This window comes from Scomber scombrus, chromosome 21, assembly GCF_963691925.1.
Source record: "Scomber scombrus chromosome 21, fScoSco1.1, whole genome shotgun sequence".
NCBI classification, from domain to species: Eukaryota; Metazoa; Chordata; class Actinopteri; order Scombriformes; family Scombridae; genus Scomber; species Scomber scombrus.
Genome location: NC_084990.1, coordinates 22,682,332 through 22,695,931, shown reverse-complemented (window position 1 = coordinate 22,695,931; position 13,600 = coordinate 22,682,332). Strand labels below are relative to the sequence as shown.

The 13,600-nt window shown below is 36.5% G+C and overlaps 1 protein-coding gene across 1 annotated transcript in view; it reads left to right on the top strand.

Annotated features, from left to right (window-relative positions):
• The window catches only part of LOC134003347 (vesicle-fusing ATPase-like), a gene marked incomplete at its 5' end in the record, with an annotated part of 10,751 nt that extends 908 nt beyond the window's left edge, over nt 1-9,843 (top strand). Inside the window, 3 exon segments of the mRNA XM_062442513.1 lie at nt 5,596-5,651; nt 5,973-6,045; nt 7,401-9,843. Of these exon segments, the coding sequence (XP_062298497.1) occupies nt 5,596-5,651; nt 5,973-6,003 (87 nt within the window).
• Between the last annotated feature and the right edge of the window lie 3,757 nt (nt 9,844-13,600).

The following is a 13,600-nucleotide window of genomic DNA, read 5'->3' as shown; positions in this document are numbered from 1 at the left end:
TAGGATGAGATGAGATAGGATAGGAAAGGATAGGATAACCTAGGATATAATGAAATAATAGGTAGGATAGGATGAGAAATAATAGGTTTGGATAAGATAGGATGAGATGAGATAGGATGAAATAAGATAGATAGGATGAGATAGGATAGGAAAGGATAGGATGACATAGGATATGATAAAATAAGATAGGATGAAATAAAATGGGATAAACTTTAATATCTTGAGGGAAATTCCTCTTGGACCAAAGTGCCACACGGAGCTGCAGTTAAACATCACATGACAGCAGGATACAAAGTCAAATATACACAACAGACAGTGTAAATGCACATATATATGTACACAGTGCATACATACGTGATCATTCATTATAATAACTTTTCATATCATGTAAAACGACGTTCCCATCAGCTTCATCTACACTTTGTGTTTAATGCCACTCAGCAAATGTGAGCATGTTAACACTCTAACTCTAAAACTGGCTATAAGACGTTCACATGAATAATGCATTAAACTGGTGGTTTTAGATGGAATGAAAATATTCAGTTTCATTTCACACCTTTTTTTAAAAATGTTTTTATTATCCTCGAACACAAATTTGAAACTGGCTCGGCCTTTCTGTGTTACGTGGTTTTTTTTTTTGTCTAATAGTGCGGTCTGAGGCTCGCAGGCTTGTCCCTCTCCTCTCCCCTGACATCTGGTCAGCATTCTCAACAGTCAACAGAGTCTGTCTCCGTCACAAAAACCTGTCATCTATCAGCTGGAATGAAAAACAGTGTGGCTTTTATGCTGATGATTTGTTGAGCGGAGGGATCCAGTACATTTTCTAGTTCGTAAAAAAACCCCAAAAAAATCCTCCCCGAAACAGTCGGAAGATCCAGTACATCCATCGTATTGAAACCATGTTCTGTGCTGCTTTCCAAGTCACAGCCATGTGTTGGGATTCAGAGGAGAACAATCACACACACACACACACACACACACACACACACACACACACACACACTCTCTCTGTCTCCTATGGTTTTTGGTGTACCTACAATTTGCATCCCAGGAGTCCGACACATGTACATTAAACTCGTCCAACAATGGAAACAGAAATGAAAACATAAACCACCGACTCAGCAGATTCTTGGCTTCTTCTCAGCACCACTTGTACGTATTGTATGTAGCTGCGTCAGCCAGAAAAGTCTCAGGACACATTTTTGCCCAAATACTTTGTGGATCTTGGTCATTTTGAAATATCTTCTTTTATAGATCAGAAGGATTTTAGTCATTTGAAGCCGTTCGCAGCCGTGTCTGATGTGACAAATGAGTGAATTAAAACTAGCAGCTCATTTTGGCTGCGTTCACAATGCAGGTAAATCTGATTCCTTCTCAAATCCGATTTTTAGGCCTGACTGTCCACACTGTTTTTAGCAAGTGTCCAAATCGGATTTGGCTCTGTTCAGACTGGGCCACATTAATGACCAATCTGACAGGTTGCTGTGGCAACGTCATCGGAATGGAGGCATCATCTAGCGTGTATTGTGTGATGTCATATAATTCCGGATTGTAAGAGAATGGAGCCATCTCCCCAAAGATTAAGAATTTGGTTTCATCCTCTGTCCAAAGACTGATGTTTTCCACGTCCTCCATTGCCTCCATTGATATCACCTAGCAACAACAACTGGAATAAGCCTCCATTGATATCACCTAGCAACAACAACTGGAATAAGCCTCCATTGATATCAGCTAGCAACAACATCTGGAATAAGCCTCCATTGATATCAGCTAGCAACGACAACTGGAATAAGCCTCCATTGATATCAGCTAGCAACAACATCTGGAATAAGCCTCCATTGATATCAGCTAGCAACGACAACTGGAATAAGCCTCCATTGATATCAGCTAGCAACAACATCTGGAATAAGCTCGGGTCTGGTGTCGCATAGAGTGACGTAGCGTAGAGACGTAGAGAGACGTCACGGAGAGTCAGAACAGATGTGAGTGTTTGGAGCTGTTCAGACTCAGACACATCTGTCCAAATGTGATTTGAAACTACCTCCCAAAGGTGGTTTCGATGTGTTTTGCAAAAAATCGGATTTCATGTGATTTATGACTGTTCAGACTTGATAAGAGCCATCTGGTTCCAATCTAGATTGGCTAAAAATCGGATTTTGGCTTGCAGTGTGAACGCAGCCTTTGTGACCCTTCTCATAGGGTTGAGCGATGTGGAGAAAATCAAATATCATGATATTTTTTTACCAAATCCTTCGATATCGATGTTGTACGGATGACTATTGGTGCTTTCACAAAATATTTACACATGAAATGTTTAAATAAATGTGAATATAATGAGCAAGTGAGTAAAAGGCAAATAATAAAACAGCTATAAAAGTCTGTTAAGTTTAATAAAAATCACATCACTTTACTGAAATTCAGCCTTTAAAACCAAGAAAAGACAACATGTTACATATCACAATATTACAAAATCCAATATCTAAGACGATATTTATTTGCGTATCACGATATTGATAAAGTATCGATACATTGCTCAGCCTTTACCTGCTACTAACCAACTTCTGCATCCCAATAGCTCTGATAAGAGTCTACATTTCTTTGGTGACAACATTAACGATCGATACTACTGTAGACTTTCCAGGCTAAAAAGTAAAAAAAGTTCTGATATCGATATTTCGGCTGATAATCTTATATGTCTTATGTCATTATGGTTATTTATGCTGCAATCAAACCTGATTTATATAGCACTTTTCATACATTACGATGCAACACAAAGTGCTTTACACAGTCGGAATAAACAAACAAATAAACAAACAAAAAGAAATCATCAAACATAGGAACTCAATTTAAAACAGGAACTCAGGAAACACCAGAGGTAGGATTACAATTTTTAAAAAAATATATATATAAAATAAATAAATAAATATAAACAAAGAAAAAGAATAAAATAAATAAAGTGGGTAAAACCGGAGATGTTAGGAGTAAAAGAGTACATTTAATGAAGTAAAACAGACATATTAAAGGTGAGCCAAATTAAAAAGGTAGGTTGAATTAAAGAGAAGAATGCTTTATGTTGATTGGCTGTGAGCAAGTCCATACAAATAGTCATATTATGTAGCTCTGGGTGCAAAAAGGATCGATTGCCGGGAGACATTGCCATACTACTTGATATCGATTTATTTCAGTAGATGCCTTTAAGTACTGATTAGCTGCTCTCACTATTGATTAAACTATTTAGTGTTTATTATACAGAGAGAATTGAATGAGTGAATAAAGGAGACATGTCAGACACAGGGTTAGTTTCTCATATCTGTCCGTCATCATGTTAATTTCCCTCCTCTCGTCTTCTCTCTGCTGTCAATCAATCTCACAACACCAACTTTACCTCCATCACTCCTCTCTCCGAGCAGCGCTGCAGTGTGTCATTGTAGATTTTAACACTTTAAACACGCTGGATTACGTATGTTTTCCTCACATTAGGATGAATTACCCCCCAAACTGCCTGGTTACGGCTTGATTCAGTTACAGCTGGTTAATTATTATGGTCATTTTCAGCCTTAGTTGGACCCTAAAGAACCACTACGCTGATTTTTACACATCAAAATTAACTTTACTGGTTCTACTTAAAGTGTGAAAACAATTAGCTGCATAATGTCAGGTCTGATGTAATAACCCATGATGTCATAGTGATGTCATTAGAGAGAGAAAGTGTATGTGTGGGGCTGAAATCTCTCCCCATGCTCTCTTATTTTCTATATTAAAGACCCAATAAAAGTTGTTTATTCTATAGTGAGCGTTACTTTTAGATTTAGGACACCTACGATTCGCTGACAGGTGATGAGTCATATTGTGAAAATGTATGTTTTTATGTACATTTCACACCCATAAATTGAGACGAAGTCAAATAAAACGGGATAAAGTTAAATGAGGATAAAACTTGAGATCCTTCTACAGGGTTCCCAAAACCTGGAAAATGATTGATTGATTTTCAAGTCATGGAAAATGAGAGGAAAGAGTAAAAGCTTGAGTTAGTGTCCTACAAACTAAATAATTTCAACATATATATAATAACAACAATACAAAATAAAAACAAGAAAAATATATTTTTTTAAACAGGAAAAAAATATATTAAAAAAAATAAAAACAGGAAAAATATTTAAAAATATAAAAACAGGAAAAATATAAAAAAAATAAAAATAGGAAAAATATTTAGAAAATAAAAACAGGAAAAATATTTAAAAAAAATAAAAACAGGAAAAATATTTTTAAAAATAAAAACAGGAAAAATATTTTAAAAATAAAATTAAAACAGCAAAAATATTTTTTTTAAATAAAAACGGGGGAAAAATTAAACAGGAACAATATTTAAAAAATAAAATAAAAACAGGAAAAATATTTAAAAAATAACCAACACTTCATCTGCTGCTGGTTTATTGGAGGTTTCCAGCAGCAGCTTAGATGAGCGTTAAAAAATAAATAAATAAATAAATACGTAAATAAAAAGACCATTCACTATATTGAGCATCTAACAATATGAAGTGTAAGATATTGGATTTTTTGGAGATTGATCCATATCAGGATATGTTTGGTTTTTACTGGATGAATTCTTCTTTTAAATCTGTTTTAAATCTTCTCACTTCCTGGAAGAGGAAGTTCAACACTGCTGGACGTCTTTTTTTCTTTTTCTGGTGTTAAAGCTAAAACTTGCGGGATATGATTCATTTCCAACATTTTTTTAAAAATATTTAAAAACAGATATTTGAACCCGAGCCCGACACTTACAGTCGCTTCTAACTGTACTCCGATCCGAAGCATCTTCTGCTGAACTTTCTACTCCTGCAGCTCATTTAAATAGTTTATAAAAAAATACGCTCCAGTGGCTTCAAAATAAATAGTGACTGACAGGAAAACATCAGCAGCAGAAACTGACCTAAATCTGACTGTTAGCTCGTGTTAACCCCCCCCCCCCTCTCCCCCCCCCCTCATGACTGTGTGTCTGTGGTATGTTGACGACGCGTACAGCCTGTTAGTTGAGGCTGGATGCTGTGTAATTGCTGCGGTATGCACCAATGATGCAGCCATGTTCTGCACACACACACACACACACACACACACACACACACACACACCAGAAGAAGAAGCAGCAGAAGAAGAAGAAGTATGAACCTGTGTTTTGCCGAGACATGCTGTGAAACTCACACACTCTTCCCAGTCTTTATCTTTTTTCCCTCCTCTCATTCCTGTGTTTCGCTCTCATGTCTTCACTCCAGTGGCTACAGGCGATTCCAGACGTACTGTAAGTTATTGCATAGGCTGCCATTAATTTTACTTCCTCTCCTCCTCCTTCTCCTCCTCCTCTCTTTCTTCTCCTCCTTCTTCTTCCTCCCCCTCTTTCTCCCTTTAAAAAATCCTTCTTTTATACAAACTAAAAGTGTGAACTCCAGGACCCGCTCTGACGTTTCGACACCTTTTTTTTTAAAAGCGATCCAAAAGATAAATAAGGTGATTATTTTATTATATCGTTTGCATGTAACGCTTCTGTCTTTCTTTCTTTCTTTCTTTCTTTTCTTTTCTTTTTTTTTTAACTTTAAATAGATGGATCACGGCCACAGAGTCAGCAAGTTCCTGAGTCTACTGAGGGACGACGGAGCGTAAGTATTCGTTTCCTGTTTCTACGAGGTGACACTGAACACTCACACACACACACACACACACACACACACGCACACACACACACACACACACACACACACACACACACACACACACACACACACACACACACACACACACACACACACACACACACACATCCATCACCTAGTTTTCAATCCACCAGTCATATTTTACTAATGTAACACAGAAGTGGGAAGGGAAAAACCTGAGACAGAAGCAGTAAACATTTACATTTTAACCTCTGTATGAAGTGTGATTAATATATATACATATATTTTTCATTTTTTCCTCCGCAGACTGGGTTTTAATAAGTTTGGAGTGATCTAGACTCAGAGGAGCCACGTTGTGAAAAAGAGGCATCCTTCAACGGTAAGACTGGAGGCCCGCGTCAGGATACATGGTCACAGTTGCTATGGTTACAGTTTTTCCTTTAACCATCACATCACTGTTCATATTCTGACTCATAATTAGTCTCTACACTAATTCATATTCATAAATTCCCCTTCAGTCTTTAATAAATGTTTGATTAATCTTATAGGAAAAAAGACATTCATAATCACTCATTAATGGTCCATTTTATTGAATATGATAAATACAAGATATTTGAATGCTGAAATGCTCAAATTTGTACATTTGCATATAAAAAAATGTGTATTAGCTGCAGAAAAATGTTAAAAAATGATGCATTTTACTCCTAATGTTGTATACTTGTGGATCAAATTAGGAAAAGTTTTGCTAAAAATAAGTTTTACGCTGTTTTTAAAGCTCTCAAATGTAAAAAAAATGGGTAAAATTGGACTAATTGGTTAAACTGTGAGCTGAGTTTAGTCATTTATACTCTAAAAATAACTTTTCTTGCACAAAAATTAATGATTTATAAGATTAATCAGCTCAGGTTGAATCTGTACTGTGGCACAAGGGACAAAACTTCAATATCATGTAGTATTTTTACTATTTTTCAATAAAAAAAGTGCTTTAAAATAGAGCCACGCTAGCAGTTTCCACTTGTTTCCAGTCTCTAAGCTAAGCTAAGCTAAGCTAAACCAGCCAGCTGTTGATAGATATGAGAGGCGTTAATCTTCTTATCCAACTCTCAGCAAGTCATTAATTCCCAAATACATACCAAGAAAATAATGAACTACTCCTTTAAATGTTATAATGAGGATATCTGCAGCCATCTATCTACAGACTTACTGTGCGTGCAAGTTTTAAAACATCAGTTAATCCTCAGTAAAAATTGCAAGCTGACAAAATATACAAATATCAACACTTACTTTTATTTAATAATGTTTATATTAATATACTGAGGCTCCAACATGGACAACCAGTTATAGTCAGTATCAGAAAGTGAAAGATGAGTGTGAAAAATTGCTCTATATCTTCTTATTTCAATCTATACATTATAAAATATCTATATGATACATTAATGCATGTATATAATGGGTTAAATATGAGAAGTGGCTATCTATATTGGTTGCCCAGGGTGACATTTAAAAAAAAAACACCCAAACTTGAACAACTTTTCAACTTTGCAGTTCGAGCTTTTTTTTTTTTTTTTTTTGTAGCTTCTCATCACATCACTGAGAGACTTACGGGTTCGTTTAGAGCTTTAAAAATAGGTCGACTAGACAGGTGCTCTCCTGTGGCAGCACGTCTCCTTCGCCTGCCTCGCCTCGCCTGTCTCTTCTCACTTTTTTTTTATTTGTCTCTTTCTCTTCACTCAGTTGCCGAGGAACGGAAACCTGAAAGAGGCTGGCAGAAAGGAAGCAAGCAAAAAAAAAGGAGAGATAGTTTCCATCTCTCTCTGTCTCTCTCTCTCTCTCTTTTTCTCTGCATCCTTCCTTCCTTCCTTCCCATCCCTGAAGCTGTGTGTGTGTGAGTGCTTCTCTCTCTGCACTGCAGCAGCCAAACCAAACCAGGCGAAACACCCCCCCCCCCCCCCCCTCTCTCTCTCAACCTTCCTCTGATATGAAAGAAAAAAAAGAAAAAAGAGAGCTGTGTTTGTTGTATCTGTGTATATTGTAAATTCCTGAAGATTAGTGCTGTCTTACCTCCATGTGATGCCTCTAGCACTCCATTTGGGATTTTTTTTTTTTTTTTACACATAAAAAAGAGTCAAAGTGAAAGATCCAGCGTGCACAAACACTAATTATTATATAATACTGTTTCTTTACATTATATATATATATATCATCATTCCGGGTCTCGGTGAGGCTTTTCACGACTTGAAGGTTTTATTCTTATCATGTTGTGTTAGACCTTTTTTTTGGGGGGATTTTATGATTAAATTAAAATCTGTTACTAATGACACACACTGTGTTATCTGGACTTAATGATTAAATGAATCAAATGGGTTTTTTTTTTTTAAAGGGAAGTTACGTCACACACACACACACACACACACACACACACACACACACACACGCTGCTTTCGACCCACACAGATGGTTTAAAGTGTAGTTTAATATTCACAGAGGCCTTCGTCACTTAGATCTTAATGTTATTGAAATTGTGTCCAGCTGCCACCCAAAAAAAACTACCTTGTTAATGATTTTCTAATAATTATGATACACCAAAATCATTTGAATGTGCATCTCATGAATGAACCTGTGCAGATGTTTCCAGTTAAAGGATAAGTTCCACTTTATCTAACTTTAAAACTTTATTAATAACACTCATGTGCCCAAATCTACGTTGAAATAGAACATAATGCAAGAGCCCACAGCTGTTTAGTGCAAAGATTCACTCTCAAGTTCAATTTCAAGCTAATGTGAGGATGCGTTAGTCAAATCAAGTGGGGCCTCTATCAAAATTAAGTCTTTTTTAAACACAAAATTCCCTGTTTTTTGTTTCTCATTACGATGTTTTCCTCTCTAAACTTTGGGAAACACCTGTTTGATTTCACCAACGCTGACCTGCTGAAGCCTCATGTTTGTTGGCTTTGACTAAACTATTTGATGCGTCCCATTGAAGTCTGACTTCATAAAATTGTTAAGTTTAATAGTGTGTTCCAGTTGTGTTCAGGAGTTGAAATTTCCGAGGTTCCCAGTCTGAAATTTCAACTGGAACGCCCCCTGAAGTCGGAAAGTCGGACACTGCTTCAACAGTGTGAAAGTTGCAGTAATATCCTGTTTTATTAGCACTTATCTGCCTTATTAGTGTCTCATTAAATCAGTCGTACACACACACAGCACTGTCCATCATCATCTATCTGTGGATGTGTTGCTATGGCGACTGTATGCGCTAAATACACCAAAATGAGTTTTTATCATCTGGTGTTGCTATCAGTGGCTAACCTGGCTAAACTGGAACGATTTAAACTCGGATGTGACGTTCAATCCTGACTTCCAACTTCCGATGTAAATTCCCAGGCAGCGTGAAACTCAGAATTCAAAGCTCGAAATCGTACAAGACCTCAAGCTAATAATAACTTACCTTTCGCTGCCGTGTCGAGCGACTCTGGTTGCATCAAATCATCTCCAGTTTTCCCATTTTCGAAGGCTGTTCCCTCACACTTTGTCGAGTAGGATTTTGTCTTGAACGCACCACTACAGTGACTTTTTTCCACAGATTTAAAGATGTGGATTTTGTCCCCCATCACTTAAAGGTGCAGCGTGTAAAATTTAGTATCTAGTGGAACAGACTTGGCAGAAATGTAATATTATAAGTATGTTTTAATTAGTGTAAAATCACCTGAAAATAAGAATCGTTGCGTCTTTGATACCTTAGAACGAGTCCTTTTCTACAGTAGCCCAACAGGGACAAACCAAACAGCTTTACAGAGAGTGCCTTTTTACATTTTTTCGTGAGTTTCGCTGCTTGCAATCTGCACCCTCACCACTAGATGTCACTAAATCTCACACACTGGCCCTTTAAATCAAACTCATGATCGGCAAAGACAGCAGGAAAGATTATAGCAAACTAAAAAATGGTTTAAATGTACATAAAGTGCATGTTAGCGTTGTTTTTAAGACACACTTTAAACCTCCACATCGTCATGGTTACGGAGCAGATTTCTGGATCCGATCTGTCGTAATTGTAACGCAACAGTGTCAAACGTGTCAGTAACACCTTCATCATCACAATGCTTGAAGTCTTCATCTGTACTTGTGTTGTTTTTTTTATATATATATATATACAAGTGAAATTTAAATAAAAATGACTCAGTACTAGTACTTTATTAGCTGTGATTGTTGCATTTCTGTCTGTTCGTAACTGAATAATGTTGAATTTTCACATATTGAAAGTTAGAAAAGTGAATAATATGTATCCTAGATTGTATATTTCTATATTTACTATAATGTTTGGATGATTGTTATGTTATTCAGACTGATAGATTGCAACCAATATGTCCTCTAAAAGTATTTAATAGCATCATTTTAACACATTATTCTATATTTTTCTTACTATTAAGTCCCATAAAAAGACCTAAAACCAGTAATGTTTTAATATTTACAGCATCTCTAGTTTCTCTATCTGTTCCTCCTGAACACATTTATGATTAAAAACATAGAAAATAGGTCTTAAATGTATTATTTTTACTATATATTTAGTTTTTATGGGGCTATTTAAGCCTTGGTACTTTCTTAAAGCCACTAAATACTGTAGTTTTTAAGAGATGTGACTCAAACAGGAGTAAATAGTTATTATTAATAAACGGGACTATTTTTAGCGGCGGATGAATACATGTTTGGTGCTCTAATGTTTCTATTAAATAAACCTTATCGGACTAAACATACACTGACTGTCCTCTAAAAGTAATGCAGTATATAGCAGCTTAATTCTTCATTTAATATCATCATTTTAACACATTATTCTTTATTTTTCTTACTATTAAGTCCCATAAAAAGACCAAAAACCAGCTATGTTTTAATATTTACAGCATCTCTACTCTCTATATGTTCCTCCTGAAGACTTTTATATTTAAAAACATGGAAAATAGGTCATAAATGTATCGTTTATTATATTTATATGTAGATTTTATAGGTTTTTTTAGGGCTCTGTGCTTTCCTACAGCAACTGGCTACTGTAGTTTTTAAGAGATGTGACTCAAATAGTAGTAAATAGTCCCCAAATGTTATTATTATTATTAAACGGGACTATTTGTAGCTGCGGATGAACACGTTTGGTGCTCTAGTGTTTCTCACAGAGGAATAAGTGCTGGTTTTTGTCTTTTCGTGGGATATTTTGACACTTAAGAAAACATATAGACAACTTTTAAAAGTGATAAATAGATCCAGAGATGAGACACTTAATCACACTTTAAATATATGATGTAATAAACACTTTGAGTCAGAGGTGACGAGTTTGTGTGAAGCTAAGAAGGAGAAAAAAAAAAAATAATAAAAAAAGCATGAGACAGAGTCGGGGGGAGGTTTTTGTTCTTCAAATATATAATCTTAGTTCAGTCATACAGATATATACATTGTATAATAAATAATATTTATAAAAACATAACATTTACGATTATAAAATAAAAAGGGAATTATTCACTTTTAAAACATTTTGTACAAAACTTTGGATATAGCGGAGGGGGGGGGGAGGAGGAGATGGAGAAGGTGGAGGGAGGGAAGAGGAGGGGGGATCGGGGGGGCACTGAACACAGAAAGGTAGTTGCAGGTAGGAAAAAGAAAGGGGGGGGGGGCTGTGTGTAAAGAAGAAGAAGATGACGCAAATGCTAAGCTACGCCTAAACACTACGAGGGGTAACTTGTATTTTTGTTGTTGAATATAATTAATAGGAGGGGGGGGCGGAGAGGGGGGGGGGGGCTGTCAGGACATGTCAGGTGGAAACCTCAAGAGTTTTATTTGTGTGTGTGTGTGTGTGTGTGTGTGTGTTCCTCTACTGTGAATCCATCCATCCATCCATTTATCCATTTTCCCTGTTTTCTCACATTCTCACATAAATCATCCTCTTCCTCATCTTCCTCATCCTCTTCCTCTTCTTGCTGCTGTTAAATGTTTTTCTGCATCACAATTCAAGAAACTACATGACCTGGAAGTTTTTTTTCTTTCTTTTTTTCTGCCCATCCAAATATAAAAAAAAAAAGAAGAAGAAAAAAATCACAACTATTTTTCCTCGGTCATCTTAAAACAGTTTCCTCTTGTTAAAAACTACAACTTGGAGCCAACTCGGGGCTGACGGCCATGCGTCTAACCAAAAAAATACTAATATTTTTGAGTAAATTACAGCATATTGTTTTCCCTCAGTAGTTCCAAAACCCAAAGAAAACAGAGGGGTGGGGGTGTTATTTTTTGGAGGGGTAGGAGAAGGGGTGTACTGACAAGAATACAAGCTCATAAATCAGACTTCTTTTTTTTTTTTTTTTTAAACCTCAACTGTCCAAAAAAAAGAGGAGAAAATATGGAGAGAAGGGAAAGGAAGGGAGGGAGGAGGAGGAGAAGGAGAAGAGAGGGGGGAGGGAGGATGTGAAATCCAGTAAGATCATACTCTGCCCTCTGGTCTCCACATGTCGTCACATGTCCCCCTTTTTCCTCCTACTTCTTCTTCTTCTTTCTTTCTTTTTTCTTTTTTTTTTTTTTAAACACAGTGATAAAAGAAATATTTGCCTTGTAAAAGCGTCTCTAAAGATGGACCTGATCTGATGAATGCATGTGTTATAGAAGATCTCCCAATCATCACTTTTGCTCCTGAGATCAGAATAATTATTAATATTAATATTATTATTATTATTATTATTATTATTAAACATGCTGAAGCTTGACTCAAAAAATCTGATGCATACATTCATAAATGAAAAGAGAAAAACAGCCATAAATTATCTTCTACTTCTTCTTCTTCCTCGCTCATATAAATTGAACGTCCTCTCTCTCTCTTTCTCTCTCTCTCTCCGCTCCTCTACGAGTAATTTACAGATTTTTGATCATGCCTGAATGTAAGGAACAAAATCATCATTCATATAAAGAGAAGATTTTCTTTTTCTTTTTTTTTCTTTTGCTCCACATAATAAACCTATAGCGCAAATTTATACCACCTGGAGTCATGTGTAACTGAATAGTGCATACATGTACATATGTAGGGTTGTTAGCTAATAGAATGAGCATGCTTGTTCTCTCACACACACACACACACACACACACACACACACACACACACACACACACATGCCCCCTCCTGCATACCTCCAGTCCCAGCCCAATGGTAATATTTCAGAAATGCAAGTGGCTATAAAACTCAGGCTGCAGCGTACATATATCTTTCCAGGCTTCCACGGTCGACTGGTTGCAGTAGAGAGTCTTAGTCAGCAGCGGAGTGAGAAGCAACACTGAGGATTTCATCAGCTCAGTAGTTTACAATTAAAAAACAAAGACAGGACGTTGGCACCTCCGCGATGCCTCGCTGCCCTGCACACAGTTCAGTTCAGTAGTTACAAAGTGATGGGTTTTTTTTCCCGGGGCTGCAGACGATGTTAAAAAATATCACTTACGAACTCCCTCTAAGTGACGATGACGTAGAGGTTGGTTTAGTTCTTTTTCTTTAAAAAATAAAATAAAATAAAGATTAAAAAACCAGCCAGACTTAAGCTGGAGAAGTGAGGTGTTAGTTTTAAAGGAGATGAGGAAGAAAAAAAAAAAAAGTCTTTTTGTTGTTTTTTTTTGTTGTTTTTTGTTGTTTTTTTTACTGCATTAATCTCACAGGTAAAAAGTGTTACTGTACATGCCGCACATACGCACACACATATGTCGTGTTTGGCATGAAGGGGGGGAAATAAATAAAGACATAAAGGGGAGGAGGAGGAGGAAGAAGAAGAGGGTGAAGGTGAAGGAGAAGGAGAGGAAGCAAGGAAAGTAGCACAACTCGATAACTTCTTCTTCCCATCAGTCGGGTCAAGAAGTTTTGTTGTAGTGAAGTCGGATCCTAGTACAGGTTTTATATGGAGTGTGTGTGATGAAGATCTGTGTGT